This window comes from Schistocerca piceifrons, chromosome 4 (genome assembly GCF_021461385.2).
Source record: "Schistocerca piceifrons isolate TAMUIC-IGC-003096 chromosome 4, iqSchPice1.1, whole genome shotgun sequence".
Lineage (NCBI taxonomy): Eukaryota > Metazoa > Arthropoda > Insecta > Orthoptera > Acrididae > Schistocerca > Schistocerca piceifrons.
The window spans coordinates 642,171,130-642,196,942 of record NC_060141.1 but is presented as its reverse complement, the minus strand read 5'-3'; the positions used below and the strand labels follow the sequence as shown (position 1 = coordinate 642,196,942).

The 25,813-nt window shown below is 44.1% G+C and overlaps 1 protein-coding gene across 3 annotated transcripts in view; it reads left to right on the top strand.

Moving 5' to 3' along the window:
* LOC124794863 (tyrosine-protein kinase transmembrane receptor Ror-like) overlaps positions 1-25,813 on the top strand; it is a 659,017-nt gene that overhangs the window by 355,870 nt on the left and 277,334 nt on the right. For all 3 annotated transcript variants that reach the window (XM_047258536.1, XM_047258535.1, XM_047258538.1), the window contains exon 2: positions 23,922-24,050. In XM_047258536.1, coding sequence (XP_047114492.1) covers positions 23,922-24,050 — 129 coding nt within the window. The remainder of the gene's footprint in view (positions 1-23,921; positions 24,051-25,813) is intronic.

Below are 25,813 nucleotides of genomic sequence, written 5' to 3'. Positions count from 1 at the left end.
AAGTGAAAAACAGAATGCCTCTTCTAATATTGACTGGAAATACGGACGTCATCATCTTGTCAGTTAATATACATCCATTATGGAGCGTCCTAGCGACGTGCCGTCACATGCTTCTCCGACGAAAAAAAACTGAACAGGACAAGCAAGTTGTGTATCAACGTAACTGGAAAAATGGCAGCTGATTTGGATTGCATTAATTTCAGCAAACAAGAACCTGATTTGTTGCAGTTTCCAAGTGATGACCCAGCAAGCAGCGATGACTGCGATTCCCAAGATACATTAAGGGTTTCATTGCATTTAAATGCAACCACTTTGACGGTTCCTTGAGTTCACCCTCAGAGACACTTTTTCCGGCTTCAGATTACATTATCAGTAATGACTGGATCTCCGTAATCTCCAAAGGTGAATGCACTTCTCCAGATGACTGGTTCAATAAAATTAAGGAGTTTGCGGTAATATTCTCGGTTTTAATGGGAGACAAGCAGCTTCGTGTGACGGAGTGACAAAGTTAATTTCTACTGTAGCCTGAAAGTTTCCCGAAATGCATCCCAAAGTGTTTTGTCTCTAAGTAAGGGCAAGCATCTTCATTAGAATAAGGCTCCTGAACACGAAAGTTAAAACACAAAACATGAGAAACTTTTGCCGCGAAGAAAAATCTTCAGTGAGTTGCGTCGTCATTTTCCTGAGCTACATGACGTGGTATGTCTTTGAAGGTGGCTGCTGTTATACCATACAATTGTTTATATCTTATAATTTTAGAGCTAAGCGATGCATAATAAAGTGCGTCAGTAGTTAATAACACATAATTCATATGGATCGTTTTTGAACTCTTGAGGCAGAATAGTACTTCTGATGACGTCATAAGCGTTAGCCAATAGCAGCACGACCCCCCGAAAAGTACTACCTGATGGTTTCTTGATGTCTGATAGTCCATAACGTTTATTGTCACTTCCATAAATTTCCTGATGTGCGATCTTGTGACTGTAGCTAGCTCTTCATCTCCAGATCTTTTTATCTCTTTCTTATATCCAAATTTGTGACCCATATATACGTTTTCACTTTACTACTGTGCTCTATATATTACTGTTATTTTTGTTTTTATTTAGTTTAATTACCAAATAACCTGTTTCGCTTGCCCAATCTTAATTTTGATATTACTACACACTTTTCGTTCGCAGATAGCGGTTGTTGTTGTTGTTGTTGTGGTCAGGAGACTGGTTTTATGTAGCTCTACTAGCTGCTCTCTCTGGAGCAAGCCTCTTCAACTCCATATACCTACTGCGACCAGCACCCATTTGAATCGGCATACTGTACATATCTCTTGGCCTCCCTCTATTATTTTTAGCCCTCCACCCTTACCTCTATTAGCAAATTGACCATTCGCTGATGTCTTAACAACTGTCTTATCATACCCTCCCTCGTTCTTGTCAGTATTTTCCATGTGTTTCATTCTTCATTGATTTTGCGGAGCACCTCCTCATTCCTGATCAGTACACCTAATTTTCATCATCTTTCCATAGCATCACATCTCAAACACTTCGATTCTCTACTGTTCTAGTTTTGCCACAGCCTATGTTTCACTACTATACAACGCCGTGCTCCAAGCGTACACTGTCGGTAATATTTTATTCGTATTAAGGCCTATGTTTGACACTAATGGACTTCTCTTGGCCATGAATGCCCTTCTTATCACTGTTAGTCTGCTTTGCTCCGTCCGCCGTAAGTTCTTTTGCTTCGCAGTAGCGAGATTTCTTAACTTCATCTACTTCATGGTCTCCAATTTTGATGTTAGGTTTTTCGCTAATCTTGCTGCTCCTCATTACTTGGTTTACCTTCGGTTTACGCTCTATTCTTTTTTTTTTAATCATGAGGCTGTTCATTTATGTCAACAGGTCCTTTAATTTTCGTACACTTTCACCGATAACAGCAATTCCGTCAACTAATCTTGTCACTGACATTTTTTCACCCTAAATTTTGATCACGCTTTTGAAACTTTCTTTTGTTTCTGTCATTGAATTAATAATAATGATGAAAGGCTGCATATCCGTCTTACACCTTTTTAAAACCAACCTCCTCGTTCTTGTTCTTTTATTCTTATTATTCCCTCTTGGTTCCTGTACATTGCCCATATTTCACTACAGCATACACCAAAGTTTCTGAGGGTTTCGAACATTATCGTCTTATATTGTCGAACGTTTTTACTAGGCCTACAAATCCTTCGAATGTGAGTTGATTTTTATTATGTCTTGCTTCGTTTCTCGGGCGCAACATGAAAACTGCTTCTGGTGCCTTTACATTTCCGAGCGCCAAACTAATTGTCATCCCACATATCCTTAATTTTCAATTTCATTCTTCTGCATGTGATTGTGCTGCAGTTCTCGTGCTTATCGGCCCTTGCTGTCTTCGGAAATGTGTGGATGATATTTTGAGAAAATATAATGGTATATCACTACTCTCATATATTCTGCACACCAACTTGAATAATCGCTTTGTTGCCACTCCCCCGTATAGTTTTAGGCACTCCTGATGGATGCCGGCCGCGGTGGCCGTGCGGTTCTAGGCGCTTCAGTCCGGAACCGCGGGACTGCTACGGTCGCAGGTTCGAATCCTGCCTCGTGCATGGATGTGTGTGATGTCCTTAGGTTAGTTACGTTTAAGTAGCTCTAAGTTCTAGGGGACTGATGACCTAAGATGTTAAGTCCCATAGTGCTCAGAGCCATTTGAACCATCCTAATGGATGTTTCCTATCCCTTCTGCCTTACTTGTTCCCAAGTCTTCTAAATCTGTGTTAAACGCTGACTCTGACAGTGGGTGTCTTCCATATCCACTCCCATTTTTTCTATCACGTCACAAGTTCTTCCCCGTCCCTTCGTAGAGGGCTTCAGCATACTCTTTCCACATACCAGTCGTCACCTCGGCATTCATAAGCAGAATTTGCATTAGTGTTGATGACTTAGTAATTTCACTGAAGATTTCGCTACTTATCTCCTTCGTTGAGCAATTGAAGTATTTATTTTGTAAACCGCAATGCATTTATTTTGTTATCCAAAATGTCTTGGTATCCACCTCTCTTGCACATATGTCCGTCTGTCCATGTTTTATGAACGCCGTTTAAAGAGATATCCACTCCTCTTCAACTGAACTGCCTATTGTATTCCGTATCACAAAACCTACAGCTTCAGTCAACTTCATATGCATCTTATAATTCCTTAATGGTTCAATATCTCATTTCGACTACATTAATGCTTCTGGGGAATTATCTAAAACTTTAATCTACTCTTAATCGTTACTATATTGGGTTCCCAGTCTATGTCTGCTCCTGAGTAAGATAATCCAAACTCTGATGTGAATTGTGAAATATGAAGATTAAACTCTGGTTGCGGCAGTTTTAAAGTCCATTCTCACAGTGTAACTAAGATATTTGCATTTTCTCGTCCTTGTTCACAAGATGCGTGGATAACTGAACGCTTGTATACAAATGAAGAAATACTGTTCAACAATACTTTTCCCCAATATATCCTTCTGACGATATATAGACCTTGATTGCTTTCTATATATTTCCACTTCCTTTAACTCCTTAACACGAATTCATACAGAAATCTCTGTTTATGTGCATTTTCAACATTTCGCGGCATAATGAATAGTCCATCGAATTTCGGGCATGCAGCCACGCAAATAAAATTTTCTCCACTGATATTTCGGCCGCGTATCGTCCGGCCATTCTCAGAGTGAGTCGCGATACTGTCTTAAGACCCACTCCGAGGATAGCCGGACGATACGCGGCCGAAATATCAGTGCAGGAAATGTTATTTTCGCGGCTGCAGTCCCGAAATTTAATGGACTGTCTCTCTTTATGCTGCAGATTTATTTTCTGTTCTGTATTCCGTCCATGGACGCAGGAACAATACAGTACTAACGTCGGCCGGCTCAAATTTATTAGGTTGGTGCATAATTTCGTAGTGTTTTTGTTTTGTATGTTGGTATTCCGGTTCCTATTGGTTTATTTATCGATTGTCATTTTTCGTCTGTAGATCACTGTTGCTAACGGAATTTACAATTTGTCAGTCATTTGGAGGTAGCGAGTGGAGCTGTGGACCCTAGAAAATGAAGTGCCAAATGGAGGCAGCCAGAAACATGTGCGCCGTTATGGGGATAATGCCATTGGACAGAGCACGGCAAATAATTTTTGAAAATGTTGGGTCTAACTAAATATTTACATTTTGTCGTTCAATTGCTTGTAATATAAAACACATTTACGAAATGATGTATTACTGATGTATAGAAATATTGAATTGAATATTGATTAACTGATGCATTGAATGAATTACATATCATGTGAAAACTGTCAGTAGATTTTTCATATCTGAAGAGGGCAGTAAATTGCCGAATCCGGTAGTGTGTAGCTGTCATCAGGCTATCTTCACATAATAAATTATTATGCAAGGTGGTCAACTTCACGAAGAATATAATAATTCCAATCCCAAAGAAAGAAGGTGTTGACAGTTGTGAAACTTACCGAACTATCCCTTTAATAAGTCACGACTGCAAAATACTAACGCGAATTCTTTACAGACGAATGGAAAAACTGGTAGGAGCCGACCTCGTGGAAGATCAGTTTGGATTCCGTAGAAATGTTGGAACACGTGAGGCAATACTGACCCTACGACTTATCTTTGAAGGTAGATTAAGGAAAAAAACCTGCGTCTCTAGCATTTGTAGACTTAGAGAAGGCTTTTGACAGTGTTGACTGAAATACTCTCTTTCAAATTCTGAAGGTGGCAGGGGTAAAATACAGGGAGCGAAAGACTATTTACAATTTGTACAGAAAGCAGATGGCAGTTATAAGAGTCGAGGGACATGAAAGGGAAGCAGTGGTTGGGAAGGGATTGAGACAGGGTTGTAGCCTTTCCCCGATGTTATTCAATCTATATGATGAGCAAGCAGTGAAGGAAACAAAAGAAAAGTTCAGAGTGAGTATTAAAATCCATGGAGAAGAAATAAAAACTTTGAGACAGCAAAGGATTTGGAAGAGCAGTTGAACGGAACGGACAGTGTCTTGAAAGGAGAATATAAGATGAACATCAACAAACGCAAAACGAGGATAATGGAATGTAGTGGGATTAAGTCGGTTGATGCTGAGGGAATTAGATCAGGAAATGAGACACTTAAATTAGTAAAGGAGTTTTGCTATTTGGGGAGCAAAATAACTGATGATGGTCGAAATAGAGAGGATATAAAATGTAGACTGGCAATGGCAAGGAAAGCGTTTCTGAAGAAGAGAAATTTGTTAACATCGAGTACAGATGTAAGTGTCAGGAAGTCGTTTCTGAAAGTATTTGTATGGAGTGTAGCCATGTATGAAAGTGAAACATGGACGATAAATAGTTTGGACAAGAAGAGAATAGAAGCTTTCGAAATGTGGTGCTACAGAAGAATGTTGAAGATTAGATGGGTAGATCACATAAGTAATGAGGAGGTATTGAATATAATTGGGAAGAAGAGAAATTTGTGGTACGACTTGACTAGAAGAAGGGATCGGTTGGTAGGACATGTTCTGAGGCATCAGGGGATCACCAATTCATTATTGGAGGACAGCGTGGAGGGTAAAAATCGTAGAGGGAGACCAAGAGATGAATACACTAAGCAGATTCAGAAAGATGGAGGTTGCAGTAGGTACTGGGAGATGAAGAAGCTTGCACAGGCTAGGGTAGCATGGAGAACTGCATCAAACCAGTCTCTGGACTGAAGATCACAACAACAACAACAAAAACAACAACAACAAGGTAGTCAGAAATAGTTTGTAAAGTTTATAAGGGTGTTGCAGGTTTGATTGTGCCGTTTCCGATTTAACTCTCATTGAAGCTAGACAATCAGCCAGTTGGCGCCCAAATCGAAGCGACCTTTCATATACAACTATTGTCAGTTGTTTTCATAGCGTAGATGATAATGCACGAGACTCCTCAGCCTTTGGCTCGGTTTCGGTCCTTATTACGGTCCTACGTCCATTTTTTTTATCTCTTTCTAGTTCGGTTGTAGGAAACGAAACGAAAAAGACGTGTGGCGACAGTCTGTGGCGCGCTGCTTGAATTTACACGTGCAACGACCTGATTGGCTAACTTCAATGCTGATTAACTCATGAACGGTGCAAGGTATGTAATTTTTTCATTAACCATTATTTCTCAGCACAGCCTAGCCCGAGCACCGTTACAAGCTTTTCAGGTTCCTTCTGACCACCTTGTATAGGCATACTGTTCAGTGCTACAGTGCTTGATAGAGTATATGACTTCCACATTCAAGGAAAAGGCTGCGTAGAATGTATTTAGACGTAGAACGTTGCCGCCCTCCGCCCCCCCCCCCCCTTTCTCCCTCAATCACCCCATTTTTATCTCCATTGTAATCTGCCAATCAGATACTTATCCCTCTGCAACAATATCCACCACACTGAAACTTTCTGGCAGATTAAAACTGTGTGTCGAACCGAGACTCGAACTCTGGACCTTTACCTTACGCGGGCAAGTGCTCCACCAACTGAGCTACTCAAACACGACTCACGACCCGTCCTCACAGCTTCAATTCTGCCAGTACCTCGTCTCCTGCCTTCCAAACTTCACAGAAGCTCTTCCGCGAAACTTGCAAACTAGCACTCCTGGAAGAAAGGATATTGCGGAGACATGGCTTAGCCACAGCCTGGGGGATGTTTCCAGAATGAGATGTATCCTTTCTTCCAGGAGTGCTAATTCTGCAAGTTTCGCGGAAGAGCTTCTGTGAAGTTTGGAAGGCAGGAGACGAGGTACTGGCAGAATTGAAGCTGTGAGGATGGGTCGTGAGTCGTGCTTGGGTAGCTCAGTTGGTAGAGCACTTGCCCACGAAAGGCAAAGGTCCCGAGTTCGAGTCACGGTCCGGCGCACAGTTTTAATCTGTCAGGAAGTTCCATATCCGTCTCTCAGATGTCACACCATTTGGAAACGTCCTATTGTTTTGTGTAAGGGTATTACTGTGGCTGAGTGCACCAGCGCACAAGACACCTCCCCGGTTGGGTCCCTGCCACTTGCCGCCGCCAGGCAGTAAACAAACTCCCCCTTTGTTCCGGGCGCGTAAAAGCGGGGCCCTTAACGCTGCCTAGAGAGCGGAGCACCCCCTAGCGGCGGAGACCGCACCAGCTGGAGCTGACGGCGAACACCCGGCCAGGAAAAACAATTGGGAGGGATCGAGTGTCGGCCGGCCCTGGGTCTCCAACTGTGGCGGCCGTGGAGCGGCACGTGCGCCCCTGGCGGCGGCTGCCCTCATTAGGCCTCTGGTACAGCGGACGCGCCGTAACGAGGTGTCTGCAGATAGCTCGGCCACGAGCAGCGACGAAAAACGTAGCCCCTCCTCCTCCTGCTGCTGCCCCTCGGTGACAGCAGATAAGGGGACGGCAGCGGGGAAACGGGTCACTGGGGCCACAGACGACCGGCAAGGCCAATGCCAACATGTTCCCCAACAACGCAGACTCCGCCCGGAGCTCCACAAGATTTTGACAACAAACTCACCGTACCGTTCCCATCGGTCTGGTGCGACTCCCATTTCCTCCTGTGCTCCCCAAAGGGTACAGCGCTGGTGATGGAATGTGATAACCCACGAGACTGTTTCCCTGCAACCTGGTCCTGATATACATGGAGTAGAAAAACTGCCGCACTTGCAGGTCGGCATGTGATTTCTCATTCAGATTCAAGGCAAACGGTTATCTAGCAAAATTACATCGGGCGAATTTGAGAACGGATGTACCGGGTGATCAGAAAGTCAGTATAAATTTGAAAACTTAATAAACCACGGAATAATGTAGATAGAGAGGTAAAAATTGACACACATGCTTGGAATGACATGGGGTTTTATTAGAACAAAAAAAAAACCATATTGCTAGACGTGTGAAAGATCTCTTGCACGCGTCGTTTGGTGATGATCGTGTGCTCAGCCGCCACTTTCATCATGCTTGGCCTCCCAGGTCCCCAGACCTCAATCCGTGCAATTATTGGCTTTGGGGGTACCTGAAGTCACAAGTGTATCGTGATCGACCGACATCTCCAGGGATGCTGAAAGACAACATCCGACGCCAATGCCTCACCATAACTCCGGACATGCTTTACAGTGCTGTTCACAACATTATTCCTCGACTACAGCTATTGTTGAGGAATGTTGGTGGACATATTGAGCATTTCCAGTAAAGAACATCATCTTTACTTTGTCTTACTTTGTTACGCTAATTATTGCTATTCTGATCAGATGAAGCACCATCTGTCGGACATTATTTGAAATGTTTGTATTTTTTTGGTTCTAATAAAACCCCATGTCATTCCAAGCAGGTGTGTCAATTTGTACCTCTCGATCTGCATTACTCCGTGATTTATTCAGTTTTCAAATTTATACTGACTTTTTGATCACCCGGTGTGTAAACGAGAAACTGACAACACTGTCACTTGTGCAGCGCATCGGAATGTTCAAAGGAACGTGTATCTCCACACTCCACCGTATCAGCAACCGTAGCACACTGGTGCCAACATGGTAGCTCAGCGTGTTCGGTCAGAGGTTCATATAGGGTGGCTTCCCGATAGAGAACACAAACGATGAATACGACGATTTTTTTTTATGCTGTGTTGTTCCGATAACCAAGCTGCTGCTGCTGTTCGTGGGTTTACTGCACTGTACCCTCAAATGCACCATCCCGAAAACAGTGTTTTTTGTCGCCTGGAGGAACGACTTCGGGAGACGTGCAATCTTCGTTCACAAGTTCAAATGGTTCAAATGGCTCTGAGCACTATGGGACTTAACTTCTGAGGTCATCAGTCCCCAAGAACTTAGAACTACTTAAACCTAACTAACCTAAGGACATCACACACATCCATGCCCGAGGCAGGATTCGAACCTGCGACCGTAGCGGTAGCGTGATTCCAGACTGTAGGGCCTAGAACCGCTCGGCCACACCGGCCGGCCGTTCACAAGTGATTCGCAGAGGCCGTCCAAGGACTAGATGTAGTCCACAAAGAGAGGACGCGATTCTTGAAACCTCGGCGAAGTACCCATGATATTGCAAGGCAGTTCCAGACATCTCAAAAACTAGTTGTTGAAGTTTTGCACAATAAAGAACTGCATCCATATCATTACACGTTAGCTCAAGGCCAGCGGCCAGAAGACCACATTCGGCGAGTACGGTTTTGTGAATGATTTTTGCACCAAGTGCAAGATAACGAACATTTTATAAGTAACTTGACATGGACTGACGAATCTAGCTTCACTCGTGAAGGTATTTTCAATCTTCACAACATCCATTATTGATCGGAACACAGTCCACAAGTCCCCCGTGAACGTGGCTTTCGGTCGTCGACGTGGCTCTGAGCACTATGGGACTCAACATCTGAGGTCATCAGTCCCCTAGAACTTAGAACTAATTAAACCTAACTAACCTAAGGACATCACACACATCCATGCCCGAGGCAGGATTCGAACCTGTGACCGTAGCAGTCACGCGGTTCCGGACTGACGTGCCTAGAACCGCACGGCCACCGCGGCCGGCGTGGCTTTCGGGCACGATTTGATATAGAACTGTGGGCTGGGACCGTAGTATCAATGCTTTTGAGCCCTTCTCTATTGGTGGACAAGTTGAATGCGCCTCTGTATCGTGCGATTCTTTACAAAAAAAAAAATGGTTCAAATGGCCCTGAGTACTATGGGTCTTAACATCTTAGGTCATCAGTTCCCTAGAACTTAGAAGTACTCAAACCTTACTAACCTAAGGACAACACACACATCCATGCCCGAGGCAGGATTCGAACCTGCGAACGTAGCAGTCCCGCGGTTCCGGACTTAGGAATGAATGTGCGGAGCTGTTTAAATGAAGCGTCTTCAGGAGGTCCAGTTTTCCGACTTCCACGGCCCCTGGACTTGTATCCATTAGATTTTTATTTGTAGGGGCACTGAAAGTGTCAAGTTTAGAGTGTCCCACCCAAGTATGTAAACGACTTCATAAATCACGTGCATGCCGCTTTGCCAGTGGTGCAGTTGTGTTGCGTAGCGTCTAGCCAAGTATGATCCAGCGAGAGGCGAAGTGTTTGCAGATGCAAGATGGTCGCTTTGAGCATCTCATCTGAACACTGCTCGTACGTGTACGTACCAGCTCTATGAAGATAACGCTGGACGTCAAACGTACAGAATGGAATTACTGTGCCTAGTATAAAGTGCAATCTGCTGTAGCCTACCTATTGATTTTCATGTATTTCATTCGATCAGGCTGTGTTCCAGTAACTACTAATATTTTCCGTAGGCTTCATTTGTGTCATGAACGAAACAAAGAAATCGTTTACGTCTGTAAGATACTATGACTTGTCTGTCATGCCTTCTTGCTGGGCATTTACTTCTATTTTTTATTGTGTTAGTTACACTTACGCTTTCCAGGATCTGCCTTTCGCTTCCTTCCTTTGACGACTATTCCTGGTTTACCAGTTACCGGATGAAGGGAGCGACGTCCTTGCAGTTTATTCCCTTTCGCTCCAAACTAAAACAAAGTCAAACCAAAGTTCATGTTATGTCTTCATATTAAAATGAAGGTAACAGTAACAGAAAGAAATACGCAAGATACCGCACATTGTAGGTATATAGGGTGGTCCATTGATCATGATCGGGCCAAGTATCTCACGAAATAAGCGTCAAACGAAAAAACTACAAAGAACGAAACTTGTCTAGCTTGAAGGGGGAAACCAGGTGGCGCTATGGTTCACCCGCTAGATGGCGCTCCCATAGGTCCAACGGGTATCAACTGCGTTTTTTAAAAATAGGAACCCACATTTTTTATTACATATTCGTGTAGTACGTAAAGAAATATGAATGTTTTAGTTGGGCTATTTTTTTCGCTTTATGATAGATGGCTCTGTAATAGTCACAAACATATGGCTCACAATTTTCGACGAACAGTTGGTAACAGGTAGGTTTTTTAAATTAAAATACAGAACTTAGGTACGTTTGAACATTTTATTTCGGTTGATCCAATGTGATACATGTACCTTTGTGAACTTATCACTTCTGAGAACGCATGATGTTACAGTGTGATTACCTATAAATACCACCTTAATACAATAGATGCTCAAAATGATGTCCGGCAACCTCAATGCATTTGGAAATACGTGTAACGACATATCTCTCAACGGCGAGTCGTTCGCCTTTCGTGATGTTCGCACATGCACTGACAATGCGCTGACGCATGTTGTCAGGCGTTGCCGGTGGATCACGATGGCAAATATCCTTCAGCTTTCCTCACAGAAAGAAATCCGGAGACGTCAGATCCGATGAACGTGCTGGCCATGGTTGGTGCTTCGACGACCAATCCACCTGTCATGGAATACGCTATTCAATACCGCTTCAACCGCACGCGAGCTATGTGCCGGACATCCATCATGTTGGAAGTGCATCGCCATTCTGTCAAGCAGTGAAACATCTTGTAGTAACATCGGTAGAACATTACGTAGGAAATTAGTATACGTTGCACCATTTAGATTGCCATCGATAAAATGGGGGCCAATTATCCTTCCTCCCATAATGCCGCACCATACATTAACCCGCCAAGGTCGCTGATGTTCCACCTGTCGCAGCCATCGTGGATTTTCCATTGACCAATAGTGCATATTATGCCGGTTTACGTTACCGCTGTTGGTGAATGACGCTTCGTCGCTAAATAGAACGCGTGCAAAAAGCTGTCATCGTCCCGTAATTTCTCTTGTGCCCAGTGGAAGAACTGTACACGACGTTCAAAGTCGTCGCCATGCAGTTCCTGGTGCATAGAAATATGGTACGGATGTAATCGATGTTGAATTAGCGTTCTCAACACCGACGTTTTTGAGATTCCCGATTCTCGCGTAATTTATCTGTTACTGATGTGCGGATTAGCCGCGACAGCAGCTAAAACACGTACTTGGGCATTATCATTTGTTGCAAGGCGTGGTTGACGTTTCACATGTGGCTGAACACTTCCTGTTTCCTTAAATAACGTAACTATCCGGCGAACGGTCCGGACACTTGGATGATGTCGTCCAGGATAGTGAGCAGCATACATAGAACACGCCCGTGGGCATTTTGATCACTATAGCCATACATCAACATGATATCGACCTTTTCCGCAATTGGTAAACGGTCCATTTTAGCACGGATAATGTATCACGAATCACGAAGCAAATACCGTCCACACTGGCGGAATGTTACGTGATACCACGTACTTATACGTTTGTGACTATTACAGCGCTATCTATCACAAAGAGAAAAAAGTAGTCCAACTAAAACATTCATATCTCTTTACGTACTACACGAATATGTAATAGAAAATGGGGGTTCCTGTTTAAAAAACGCAGTTGATATCCGTTTGACCTATGGCAGCGCCATCTAGTGGGCCAACCATAGCGCCATCTGATTTCCCCCTTCAAGTTAGACGAGTTTTGTTCGTTGTAGTTTTTTGGTTTGATGCTTATTTCGTGAGAAATTTGGCCCGGTCACTATCAGTGGACCACCCTGTATATTGGATACAGTTTGATCATTTAACTGAAAAAGAAAAGTTGGGCGCATACGCGACTCGAACATTGGCGAGTCTGCATGTCAGTCCCTACGGCATTTCCTCATCTCAATGAGCTAATGGGATCGTTCCGGCACAGCGCCGAGTTCTGTGTCTTCAATTGAGATGAGGAATCGTATGTCGACCACCAAGTGCGGCATTTTTTTTTTCACTGGCAGCTGCCCTAGTTTAAGTGCATTGACAGAAATAATATAATGCAGAACAGAACACAAAATTAATGCTCTGTCACATGGAGAGCAGTTTAGCTTTCGGAAAGATAATTGCACCAGGGAGGCAGTTCATATGTTGCGCTTCGGAATACAATCATGACTAAAGAAATGTCAAGACATAGTCACAGATTATTTAGTGTTTACAATGTCTATGTTTATACAGTGTCTGAATCTTCACATTACAGTGTCCTGTAGACATGAGTGCATGTCTCAAGGAACACTCTTCTGACGAACTAGAACTTTTGCGTGGACTATAAAACGTTCTGATCCACAGTCTGCACTTCTATAGACTCGTGTCTTTAATTCTAACTTTTGCAGTTGTGTCATGTAATCTATTATCGATCTTAATTTCCTTACAGGCTGCACCCTGGTATGTTTATGTATTTCTTTGTGAGTAATATAGCCGTTTTGTATTGTTGATAAGCGCTCTCCTCAAAAAACAATCTTTTGCCACTTATAATCTCTACCATTCCTACCTATATCTTACGACCTCGCTGTTTGTTGCCTTTCCTGTCAGCGCATTAAAGTCAACTATCAGGCATATCTCTTACTTCCGATTAAAGTCACATACAATTTCCTCTTTGATTCTGTCATCAGCGTCATCTGTCGGTGCATTCTCCTTACTTATTACTACGAGGGGCGTCCAATAAGTAAGGCAACAAACATTTTCTCTCGGCCAAAAATCTGAATTTTTTTGTGGGACATAGTTTAATGTTCCGCTTCAGCCCCTATAGTTTCAAGAAATTCCGATAGGTGGCGGCGCTGTATGTAGCTTTAAAAATGGCGTCTGTAGCGGAGGAGCGTTCCAAGCAGCGAGCTGTCATTGAGTTTCTTTTGGGGGAAAAACCGAGCATCGCAAATATTCTACGGAGGCCTCACACTGAAAAACACACCGTTAGTCGCTGGGTTCGGCGTCGCACAAACTTGTCCCATCTCCCGCGTGCCGACGTACCGCATACATCAGTGACTCCTCCAATGTTGGAACGTGCGGAGACAGTATTCGAGGTGCTCGACGGATCACAAACAAACCCCTCACTGCGGTCGTCTGGCTGGAAAGACAAAGATGGCAGTTGCGATACAGGGAGGCCAAGTAGAGATTCCAGAAGGAGTTACGCGAAGTGAGAATACGTAGCTGGGAAAGCTACGTGCTGAACCAGTTGGCCTTACATCCGTGGGGTCTCCCTTATAAATTAGTAAGGGAAAAAATCCGCTCTCCCCTGGAGTTATCAACAGTCAGGCGAGGGGATGGGATGACGGAGTCTTGGCAGGAAACTGCTGAGGTCCTTCTCCAATCCCTGCTGCCTGACGACAATGCGGATGGAGAAACCGAAAGCCAGAAGCAACTGCGTGACGCATATCTAGTGGATTATAACAACAACACGGCAGTCTACCCATTCTCGGAAGAGGAAGTGGCTGCACAAATAAGATCCCTAAAAAGAGGGAAAGCTCCAGGACCAGACGGCATTGTGGCTGAGGTGGTGCAATTTCTGGCACCCCAGTTAGTCGCGCCACTGACCCACCTATTCAACGAGTGTCTTAGACAAAGAAGGTTTCCCAAGAGGTGGAAAACCGCGAACGTGATAATAATTAAAAAAGGACCGGAGAAAGATCCAACCGAAGTTAAATCTTACAGGCCAATCTGCCTATTGGACCTATTCGGGAAGCTCCTGGAGAAACTGCTGGCTGACAGATTGATGGCTCACTGGGTACAGTGGGGGATGAGCAGCAGGCAGTTTGGCTTCAGGCCGGGGCGGTCGGCATCTGATGCCATCGCTCTGGCGGCTGAGGTCTGTGGCTCGACCCCGCATAAGTACGTCGTCGGCATCATGGTGGATATCAGTGGCGCCTTTGACAACGTGTGGTGGCCTTCGCTCTTCTCCTGTTTACGGGAGAAAGAGTGTCCAGGGCCGCTTTATGGGTGTCTGAGGAGCTATTGTAAGGACAGGGAGGTTCGGCTATCATCCCCTAGCGGGAGAATTGGAAAAGTAATCACCAAGGGGTGTCCCCAAGGCTCCGTTCTGGGGCCCCTGTTCTGGGATATCCACATGGAACCATTACTAGACGAACTGCAACAAAGTGAAGAAGTGCTAGAGGTGATATCCTACGCAGATGACCTCCTCCTGCTGGTCGGCGGTCGTAGCCGAGAGGACATCGAGCCAAAGATCAAAAGGGGCATTGAAAAACTGCACCAATGGTGCCTTAACACGAAGATGAAAATATCTCCTACCAAATCCACATATTTACTGCTAAAAGGTCAGCGTATCAGGAATCCCACTGTCAGAATTGATGGCTCACCAGTTCTTCGGCGACGAGAGGCGCGATACCTGGGAGTCATAATTGACGAGAGATGGAACTTTGGAAAACACATAGAAACCGTAACTCAGAGAGCCCTCCAGTTACTAAATAATCTCATTTCCATTGGACATAAACGATTTCATCTCCCCCCTCATCTCATCAAGCCCTATCACAATAGCATCTTGACCTCAGTAGTGGGTTACGGCTCGGGAGTCTGGGCGCACAGGCTCACGCGGGTCGTGCCCGCCATGTTGGTGAGAAGAGTCCAAAGATACATGATTCTAAGATCAGTAGGGGCCTACAGGACATCACCAGGGGGAGCTCTGTTAGTTATAATGGGGCTCTGCCCGTTAGATATCAAAATACGTGAACAAGCGGCATGGTATTGAGCTAAAAAAGGGAACGGGGAAAAAAATAACAGATATCATGGGTGTGAGAGTAGAAGATAAGACGGAAATAAGAAACAGAGGGGAGGAACTGTGGCAGAGGAATTGGGAGGAAGATGAAACGGGGAGAAGAACATTCCAGTTTTTACCTGATGTTAAAGAACGCGGGACCATGAAATATTTTGAACCTACATGAGGACTCATCCACTTTCTCACTGGTCATGGACCCTATCCGACATACTTATGTCGGTTTGGGAAAAGGGCAACCCCCGAGTGTGACAGTGGCGCGGCGGAAGGAACTCCTGATCATGTGGTTTTCGAGTGCCCTCTCTTCAACGACGTGGCGACAACACTCAGAAACAGACTTCCAAACAACGAGACATACAATCTCCTAAGACAAGAAGACACTTTCCATACCCTGAATGCTCTGGCAGAAGAGGTATCGCGAAAAGTCTTAATAGAATACTTGAGGGGTCAAGAATAAACACCGAACTCTTTAACCAACCGATTAAGACCTGATCCCAATCCCATACCGCCTGTGCGTGGAATGGCCGACTTCCATCAGAGATTAGGGGGGTGGGATCAATCACACCTATCACGACAAGCACCAACTATGACGTAGGTTAAGTTAGTAGTAGTAGGACTTAGTTTAGAATACTAACATAGGAAACTGCAGCGATTACTAACCTTGGCCGGCCCAGTGCCAGGGGCATGCTCCCCGGGGTTAGCTCGAGGAGCCTGGCCACTCCAAGTAGGTTTGTATTTACTGGCACACCTGTGACGCTGCAGTTAGTAGTCATTTCTAGGTTAGAAGTAGGTAAAACTAAACTGCCCATTGTTGTTGTAGGAATCTAACACTACTTTAGAAACTTAAATAGTAGCTCACTAACAAAAAATTGTAATCTAAGCTGCAAAAACTTAGTCTTATGTAACAATTAATGGCCCACTAATCATGTTGGGAGGTGGGCCAAATATGTATAATTAGTATTGTTGTGTCAATAATTTTTTTTTTAAAAAAAAGAAACCCTCACTGCTCAACTAGGCGTCTCTGTTGGTTGTGCTTACATACTCGTCCACCAGATCAGTACACAAAGGTGTTTGACCGCTGCGTTCTTCTCCATCTGACAGAAGATCATAAAAAGAAAATAAGGGAAATCAGTGCGGAATTCCTTGCGCGCTACGAGGTTGATCATGATAATTTTTTATGGCGGTCTCAAAACTTCACTGAACTGTTCGTCCTCATCCATCCTATGGATCAGATCTCGCATCTTCCATATGTTCGACCGAATGAAGGATACGCTTCGAGGGAATCAGTACGTGGATAACGGTAGGTGACGCTGCAAGACGTTGGCTCCGATGTCGACCAGTAGTGCGGGCATACAGGCCGTCCAACTAAGGTGGCGTAAGGCATCCTATTGAACGGAGATAGACGGCCGGTGTGGCCGAGCGGTTCTAGGCGCATCTGTCGGGAACCGCGCGAACGCTACGGTCGCAGGTTTGAATCCTGCCTCGGGCATGGATTTGTGTTATGTCCTTCGGATAGTTAGGTTCAAATGGCTCTGAGCACTATGGGACTCAACTTCTGAGGTCATTAGTCCCCTAGAACTTACAACTACTTAAACCTAACTAACCTAAGGACATCACACACATCCATGCCCGAGGCAGGATTCGAACCTGCGACCGTAGCGGTCGCGCGGTTCCAGACTGTAGCGCCTAGAACCGCTCGGCCACTCCAGCCGGCGGTTAGTTAGGTTTAAGTACGAGGTGCATTCAAGTTCTAATGCCTCCGATTTTTTTCTAATTAACTACTCACCCGAAATCGATGAAAGTGGCGTTACTTCTCGACGTAATCGCCCTGCAGACGTATAAATTTTTCACAACGCTGACGCCATGATTCCATGGCAGCGGCGAAGCCTTCTTTACGAGTCTGTTTTGACCACTGGAAAATCGCTGAGGCAATAGCAGCACGGCTGGTGAATGTGCGGCCACGGAGAGTGTCTTTCATTGTTGAAAAAGCCAAAAGTCACTAGGAGCCAGGTCAGGTGAGTAGGGAGCATGAGGAATCACTTCAAAGTTGTTATCACGAAGAAACTGTTGCGTAACGTTAGCTCGATGTGCGGGTGCATTGTCTTGGTGAAACAGCACACGCGCAGCCCTTCCCAGACGTTTTTGTTGCCGTGCAGGAAGGAATTTGTTCTTCAAAACATTTTCGTAGGATGCACCTGTTACCGTAGTGACCTTTGGAACGCAATGGGTAAAGATTACGCCCTCGCTGTCCCAGAACATGGACACCATCATTTTTTCAGCACTGGCGGATACCCGAAATTTTTTTGGTGGCGGTGAATCTGTGTGCTTCCATTGAGCTGACTGGCGCTTTGTTTCTGGATTGAAAAATGCCATCCACGTCTCATCCATTGCCACAACCGACGAAAAGAAAGTCCCATTCATTCTGTCGTTGCGCGTCAACATTGCTTGGCAACATGCCACACGGGCAGCCATGTGGTCGTCCGTCAGCATTCGTGGCACCCACCTGGATGACACTTCTCGCATTTTCAGGTCGTCATGCAGGATTGTGTGCACAGAACCCACAGAAATGCCAACTCTGGAGGCGATCTGTTCAACAGTCATTCGGCGATCCCCCAAAACAATTCTCTCCACATTCTCGAACATGTCGTCAGACCGGCTTGTGCGAGCCCGAGGTTGTTTCGGTTTGTTGTCACACGATGTTCTGCCTTCATTAAACTGTCGCACCCACGAACGCACTTTCGACACATCCATAACTCCATCACCACATGTCTCCTTCAACTGTCGATGAATTTCAATTGGTTTCACACCACGCAAATTCAGAAAACGGATGATTGTACGCTGTTCAAGTAAGGAAAACGTCGCCATTTTAAGTATTTAAAACAGTTCTCATTCTCGCCGCTGGCGGTAAAATTCCATCTGCCATACGGTGCTGCCATCTCTGGGACGTATTGACTATGAACGCGGCCTCATTTTAAAACAATGCGCATGTTTCTATCTCTTTCCAGACCGGAGAAAAAAAATCGGAGGCCTTAGAACTTGAACGCACGTCGTAGTTCTTAGTTCTAGGGGACTGATGACCTCAGATGTTAAGTCCCATAGTGCTCAGAGCCATTTGAACCATTTGAACGGAGATTGTGTCGAAAAATAGGGTTTTACAACCAAAAGAGTGAGAAGTAATGTGGTGTATTGGAATCCTGAATGAAACCAACCTGCTTTCAGAAAAAGAAATGTTACATTGTATATCGTGTCCATTTTTATTCAGTACTAAGGACACAACTTGCTCATTTATGTATTACCATTTTTTTATGCTACCCTACAGTTTCTGATATACTTCGATTGGTACTCCTGTCTTTGTTCTTTCACTGTGACTAACACCACTATAAAAGTGAATACATTCACCAGCTCTTTCATTTCCTGTACGCTTCATTTTTGTCTGTGTCAGGACACCAATACGTGAAGGGAAGGAGCTAATCGAGACTTACCACCAGCGTTGGAGAGCAAGGATAGAATCACTACTGACCCAGACCGGGCACTGGCCAGAGGACTGCATGCTCAACAGCTTCGCAACAGCGTCCGTGACAACAGGCTGCACGTACCGATATCGATCCAGGTTGCACGTGCCGGCTCCGGGCCACGCTGCATGGAGAACTGCAGCCCATTTCGACAATAGGGTTATCGCCCCGTTCCAAATTATTCGGGATGGCACACTAACACCGCAGTTACCACGAAATGAGCACGGAGCGGCAGTGTTTAAATTCAGCTGAACCAGCTCGTCACCATCGAACTGCTGGGCAATTACGAGGCGTGGAGTCCGTGCTGCTCCACATCCGCAGGGACACGAACTGCTGTTTGACGCGAAAGCACCTGCGCCAAAGCAGCCCTTACACTTTGCCGCCGTCCTGGGAGTGGGGCGTGAGGATCCAGCCACCACTGCCTGGGCCGTGGTATCAGTAAAAGACCATTACGCTGCAGGCCCTGGAGCTCAAAGTATCTGACGTCATCGCGGTCATCGTCTATGGCCGCACTGTCTCCATGATACAGCGACGCAGCAGCGGCAACAGCAGCAGCAGGAGCAACCCTGGGAAAGTTCCGTGATATCTATCGTTCCCCTCACTATTTCCAGCTCCAAACCGGTTTGACACTGCGGCCTTACGCCTATCCGTTCTGCCCACAAACTTCCTCGCGAATCAGTCTGTCTGTTAGTGCATATTCCCGACGTACTGCGGGTGGAACACCGAAAAATACTGTATTGAAAATGTATTTGTTTATGTCTACAGCCACAATTTTAATTAATTTGCCTACTGGCTACCGGTTTCGATACACAGTATCATCTTCAGGCCACTGTCTCACACACAGTCGTCGCGCTTGTTCCTCAAGTAGATGCGGAAAATGCACTTTGCCACACATACTTGGGAAGCAAGCGTGATGGCACGTAAGGGGATGGCCTGAGGAAGGTGCTTTGTACTGAAATAGGTAGCCAGTAGGCAAAATAAATAAAACCGCGGCTGTAGACAAACATATACTTTTTCAGTACTTTTTCACGGTAACAGTCATGACGTATGTCTCACACCAACTAGTCAACAACCAAAGTAAGTAAAACGAAGCACAAAAAAGCAAAGATATTAATATTTTCTGGCAGTTCTGCCACAAACTCTTTTTCAGTTGCAGAGTAGTTCATCTCATGCTAGGAGAGAACTTTGAAGCATAAGCTATCACCTTTTCAATACCCCTAGAACTGTCTCTGTCGCAAAACTGCTAGAATCAGTGTGAAGTTCTGTCCTGGCATTTTCATAGCTGGAACTTGAGAACATGTTACAGCTTCTTTAAAGACAAGAAGAGACCTTTCTTGTGCCTCAGTCCAGGATAATTTGCCATCTCCCTGCAGTTATTGCACAAGGCGTCCCTGGTCAGAAATCCTTTATGTGCAAAGCCTGAGAAAACTTCTCATTTCATGAATATGCAAATAATTTGGAAAATACGCAACTACTCTTTTTTTTGGTAGGTGTCCATGATTTTTATTACTTGGTCAAAGAAAAGACTCTTTTTTTCAGATTCAGTTGGAAACTTGCAGTCTGGACACACTTCAATATGTTTCTCAGGCAACTTAGATCATCATCAAATGTCTTAAAAATGAGAATGTCACCCAGATAGCAAAGACAACTCATGGCTCGAGTGTAACATAGTCCAAACAGCATAAGATTGAACTCATACAGCCTGTCAAGTGTTATGAAGGCAGCCTTTTCAAGGTGAACCTTGTCGACCTCGATTTTCTAGTAGACTGTCTGCATGCCCACAGTTGAGAAATACTTTGCCCCTTTCACACAGTCTTGGGTGTTATCAATGTGAGGCAATGGGTAGACATCTTTTTCATGATTTTGCTCAGTTGTCAGTAGTGAATGCAAAAATACCACATGTGGTGTATCTTCACAAGGACCATAGAAGAGGAACAAGGACTCTCTGACGGTTAGTGATAGACGTATCAGTCCTGAGATCAAGATGGACATTCTGACACAAACTGTGGCGTGATAGAAGACACTACCGATCGAAACCAAAATTAAGGTCCTATGAACATATATCTGCAAACAAATACTTGTTCAAATATGGACCATTGTTTCCTGTGATATTTGTCGGCCTGTTGACACCATACGAAGGATTTGAACGCTGTCACCACTCAGAAAAGTGTCACCCAGAAATAATAAATCACATTCCCCACCAGCCCCACCCCCAAAAATTTTTCCTTTTCTTGTGTAAAAAAGTTCAATTTTTAAGTAGTTTTATTGAAAATAAAGCACAGCTTAACACTGTACATTGAGATATGACACAAGAATTAATGGATTAAGCATTTAGCAAAGTGATCAGGAAAGAATTAGCGTGTGTCGGAGTATCTTTCGCACTGCAGCCACAACAAAATAGCTAAAACGTAAGTAAGGCCTACGCTCTATTGTCTTACGACTGCGGTTGTTGCTGACCGAGATGGCATATCTGTTTAATATATTTCGCAACTGCAATTAAATGATTAATCGAAGCGTTTGAGATGTGGTGCAACACACGGAAGTTGAAAACTAGGTGGACTGATAAGGTAAGGAATGAGGAGGTTCTGCGCAGGATCGGAGAGCAAAGGAATGTGCGGAAAACACTGACAAGGACAAAAGAGAGAATGATCTGCTAAGGATTTGTTAAGACATCAGGGAATGACTCCCATGTACTAGAGAGAGCCCCAGAGTGAAAGAACTGTAGAGGAAGACAGATTGGAACGCATCCAGCAAATAAATGACGTAGGTTGCAAGTGTTACTCAGAGACGAAGAGGTTGGCACAGGAGGGGAATTCGAGGCGGGCAGCGTCAAACCAGTCAGAAGACTGATGACTCAAATATATAATATTGTTCCTAACATACTGTATGTCCATTTGTTTCTTTTTTCAGGTGTTGCAGCGTTAATTGCCAGCAGTGTCTGTACTAAATTTGATTGACCATTACAAAATAAGTACAAAAGTGAAGCAAAATCCTTGAATATTGCAAAAATGGATTATTTATGTGTGTATGTATGTATGTTCCGCATCTGCACCTAAAATATTTCACCGATTTCAACCAAACGTGGCACACGCATCCATTACCGTCAGGCTACAATCACTGCTGGACTAAGAACTATCTATTTATTATAGTTCAGACGATGTGACGTCATAAACAATGCGATGCGTAATGCACTGCGGCAGTATGCATGACGTTTCAATTCATTACAGTTGTGCCGCTAACAATAATCTGAATAAAGTTTGTAGACAGTATCCACACATGCCTCTGCATGTATCTACACCGAAATATTATTGTACGACACATAGTTCAACAAATGTGACGTCATAATCAATTAGATGAGCGAAGAAATGCAGCATCTTGCATGAGGTTTGCATACATTTATTCTTTATTATTAAGACAGTCGAGTAAACTTAAAGAAATCCTTGATACCCGATAGCGTTTTTGACAGCTTTCAACCGCAAAGCGCTAACAGCTATAGACGAAAACAACAGCCGTCTAAACAGCTACTAAGAAGCGTTGCCATAGAGACGTTCACAGAATTGCTTTGTAGACGCACAAAGCAGCTGCGCCCAGCTTTACGTCGCTCAGCCAAAAATTTGCTCATCGTAGTCTCTTTGTCATCTAACTGTCAATACTTTATGTAATCAAGTTCTGAGTTTAACAAACATTACAGAGATTTTGTATTTTGCATACTATGTTTCTTAATTTGGATACTGTACTTATACATTTGTACATCATGCATATTTCTTTGTCTGGCTGTTTCTTAATTTCAAAGGTGTTTTCACGAATACAAGTAAATGAAATTTTTCCCACATTACACTACAAACAGTTTAGGGTTCCGTGTCTCAGTGTGTAAAAACGAAACCCTTATAGGACGCTTTGTTGTCGGTCCGTCCGTCTGTCTGTCTGCCTGACTGACTGTTAAGAACTCTTTACGAGGAACGGGTAGACGTACAAAGTTCAAATTTATGTCACATTGCAGTCTATGATCCCCGGACGGTGTAAAAAGTTTTAGCTTCTAAGCCAATTCAGTCAGAAGTTACGGCCGTCTATATCACATACTTTGATAATCGAAAACTTACTCATCGAAACACATAGGGCATTTCTCGTTAACTAGAATCAAGAAATAGCCATGACACAAGGTTTCACAGTACAAGTTAGTGGAAATCTAAAAGTGTTAATTTTTAAATATATCGCACGGAAAGATATTTCCTTTGTACTTTGTTATCGGACTTCAAACTTGAAACATTTTCTCACGTTGTAGACTCCCTGGGACCGATATCTCACCAACATCAATGTCGATAATAGGCAAAAATCGTCAATATTTTCTATTCCCGAAATGGGCGAACTGTCTATATGCATAATTAAGATCGTGAGGAACTCTCATTGCGCAAGACCTAATCACACCAAGCAATTTTTATTTGTTTTCAGTTCTAATAGAACACTGGCGTAATAAAAAATGCCGCAGTTGTCAACTAGTAAATTAGAAAACTCGTAAATTATGCTTTCTTTCCAGTAAGTTTGTAAGATTCTTCGTCGTTAATGGTGTGCCGGCCGTGGTGGCCGAGCGGTTCTAGGCACTTCAGTCTGGAACCGCGCGACCGCTACGGTCGCAGGTTCGAATCCTGCCTCGGGCGTGGATGTGTGTGATGTCCTTAGGTTAGTTCGGTTTAAGTAGTTCTAAGTTCTAGGGGACTGATGACCTCAGATGTTAAGTCCCATAGTACTCAGAGCCATTTTTTTCGTTAATGGTGTGTCATGTGTCCTAATAATGTTTTCAGTGTTGCCCTGTAAACACGACTGTTTATCGACAGTGGTTGCTTGTAAACATACTTCTCGAAGCAGGCGACGCGAGGGACTGGAGCTAATGCGTGCGCGTTGTTCGCAGCTGGCAAGTGCGTGCCGCCGTGCGGTCCCGAGGCTGCGTGCCGGCGCTTCCCCAACAACACGTCCCGCTGCGTGTGCGTGCACGACTCGTCCGCCGCCACGGAGGGCCGCAAGTGCCCCAGGGTGCCAAGTAAGTGCCGCATCGCTCCTGCTGTCTTACTGCGCGATCGCCTTCACCAAGTAAGTCGCGGCGCAAACACATGAGAGGAGAATGGCTATTGATACGGGCGTTATTTCTGCTGGGCAGAACAGGTAATAGGATTGTGGAAAGGGCCAAAGGTTGAGGTCGGTTTCTCCTTCTAATTGTCATTTATTGTAATTTAATAACCTTTACAACCAAAGCGTCACATAGCCGAACCTTTACCGAATACAACTCTTTCACGGCTGAAGGCCTCCAAACAAGAAATCTTAACAAATCAACAAGATGAAAATCCAATTAAGATAGCAATAAAATAAATTAAAAAAAAACAGCAAACATATGCCAAGTGCAATACAAATGCCTGAGGGCCACAATTAAATATAATTGTAATATGCGAAGATCAGCACATTCCTCAAACTGGGGACCTATCAAGAATGGGGTTCCACAAGGGTCAGTCTTGGGTCCTTTGTTGTTCTTAATATACAGGGTGATTCAAAAAGAATACCACAACTTTAGGAATTTAAAACTCTGCAACGACAAAAGGCAGAGCTAAGCACTATCTGTCGGCGAATTAAGGGAGCTATAAAGTTTCATTTAGTTGTACATTTGTTCGCTTGAGGCGCTGTCGACTAGGCGTCAGCGTCAGTTGATGCTAAGATGGCGACCGCTCAACAGAAACCTTTTTGTGTTATTGATTACGGCAGAAGTGAATCGACGACAGTTGTTCAGCATGCATTTCGAACGAAGTATGGTGTTAAACCTCCTGATAGGTGGTGTATTAAACGTTGGTATAAACAGTTTACAGAGAATGAGTGTTTGTGCCATTTCAGCCAATAAAAAGTTTTTGGTCCCTTTTTCTTCGAAGGTGCAACTGTAACCGGATTACAGTATCTGGAGATGTTAGAGAATTGGCTGTTCCCTCAGCTCGAACAAGAAGCAAACAATTCATATTTCAGCAGGATGGAGCGCCACCACATTGGCACTTATCTGACCGTAACTACCTGAACGTCAACTACCCGAGGCGATGGATCGGCCGCCAGGCAGCCCGTGACAGAGCACTTCATCACTGGCCTCCAAGAAGCCCTGATCTTACCCCGTGCGATTTTTTATTATGGGGGTATGTTAAGGATATGGTGTTTCGGACACCTCTCCCAGCCACCATTGATGATTTGAAACGAGAAATAACAGCAGCTATCCAAACTGTTACGCCTGATATGCTACAGAGAGTGTGGAACGAGTTGGAGTATCGGGTTGATATTGCTCGTGTGTCTGGAGGGGGCCATATTGAACATCTCTGAACTTGTTTTTGAGTGAAAAAAAACATTTTTAAATACTCTTTGTAATGATGTATAACAGAAGGTTATATTATGTTTCTTTCATTAAATACACATTTTTAAAGTTGTGGTATTCTTTTTGAATCACCATGTATATTAATGACTTGCCATTCTATGTTCATGAAGAGGCAAAGTTAGTTCTCTTTGCTGATGATACGAGTATAGTAATCACACCTGACAAACAAGAATTAACTGATGAAATTGTCAATACTGTCTTTCAGAAAATTACTAAGTGGTTCCTTGTAAACGGACTCTCACTTAATTTTGATAAGACACAGTACATACAGTTCCGTACAGTGAATGGTATGACGCCATTAATAAATATAGACCTTAATCAGAAGCATATAGCTACGGCAGAATATTCCAAATTTTTAGATGTGTCCATTGATGAGAGATTAAATTGGAAGAAACACATTGATG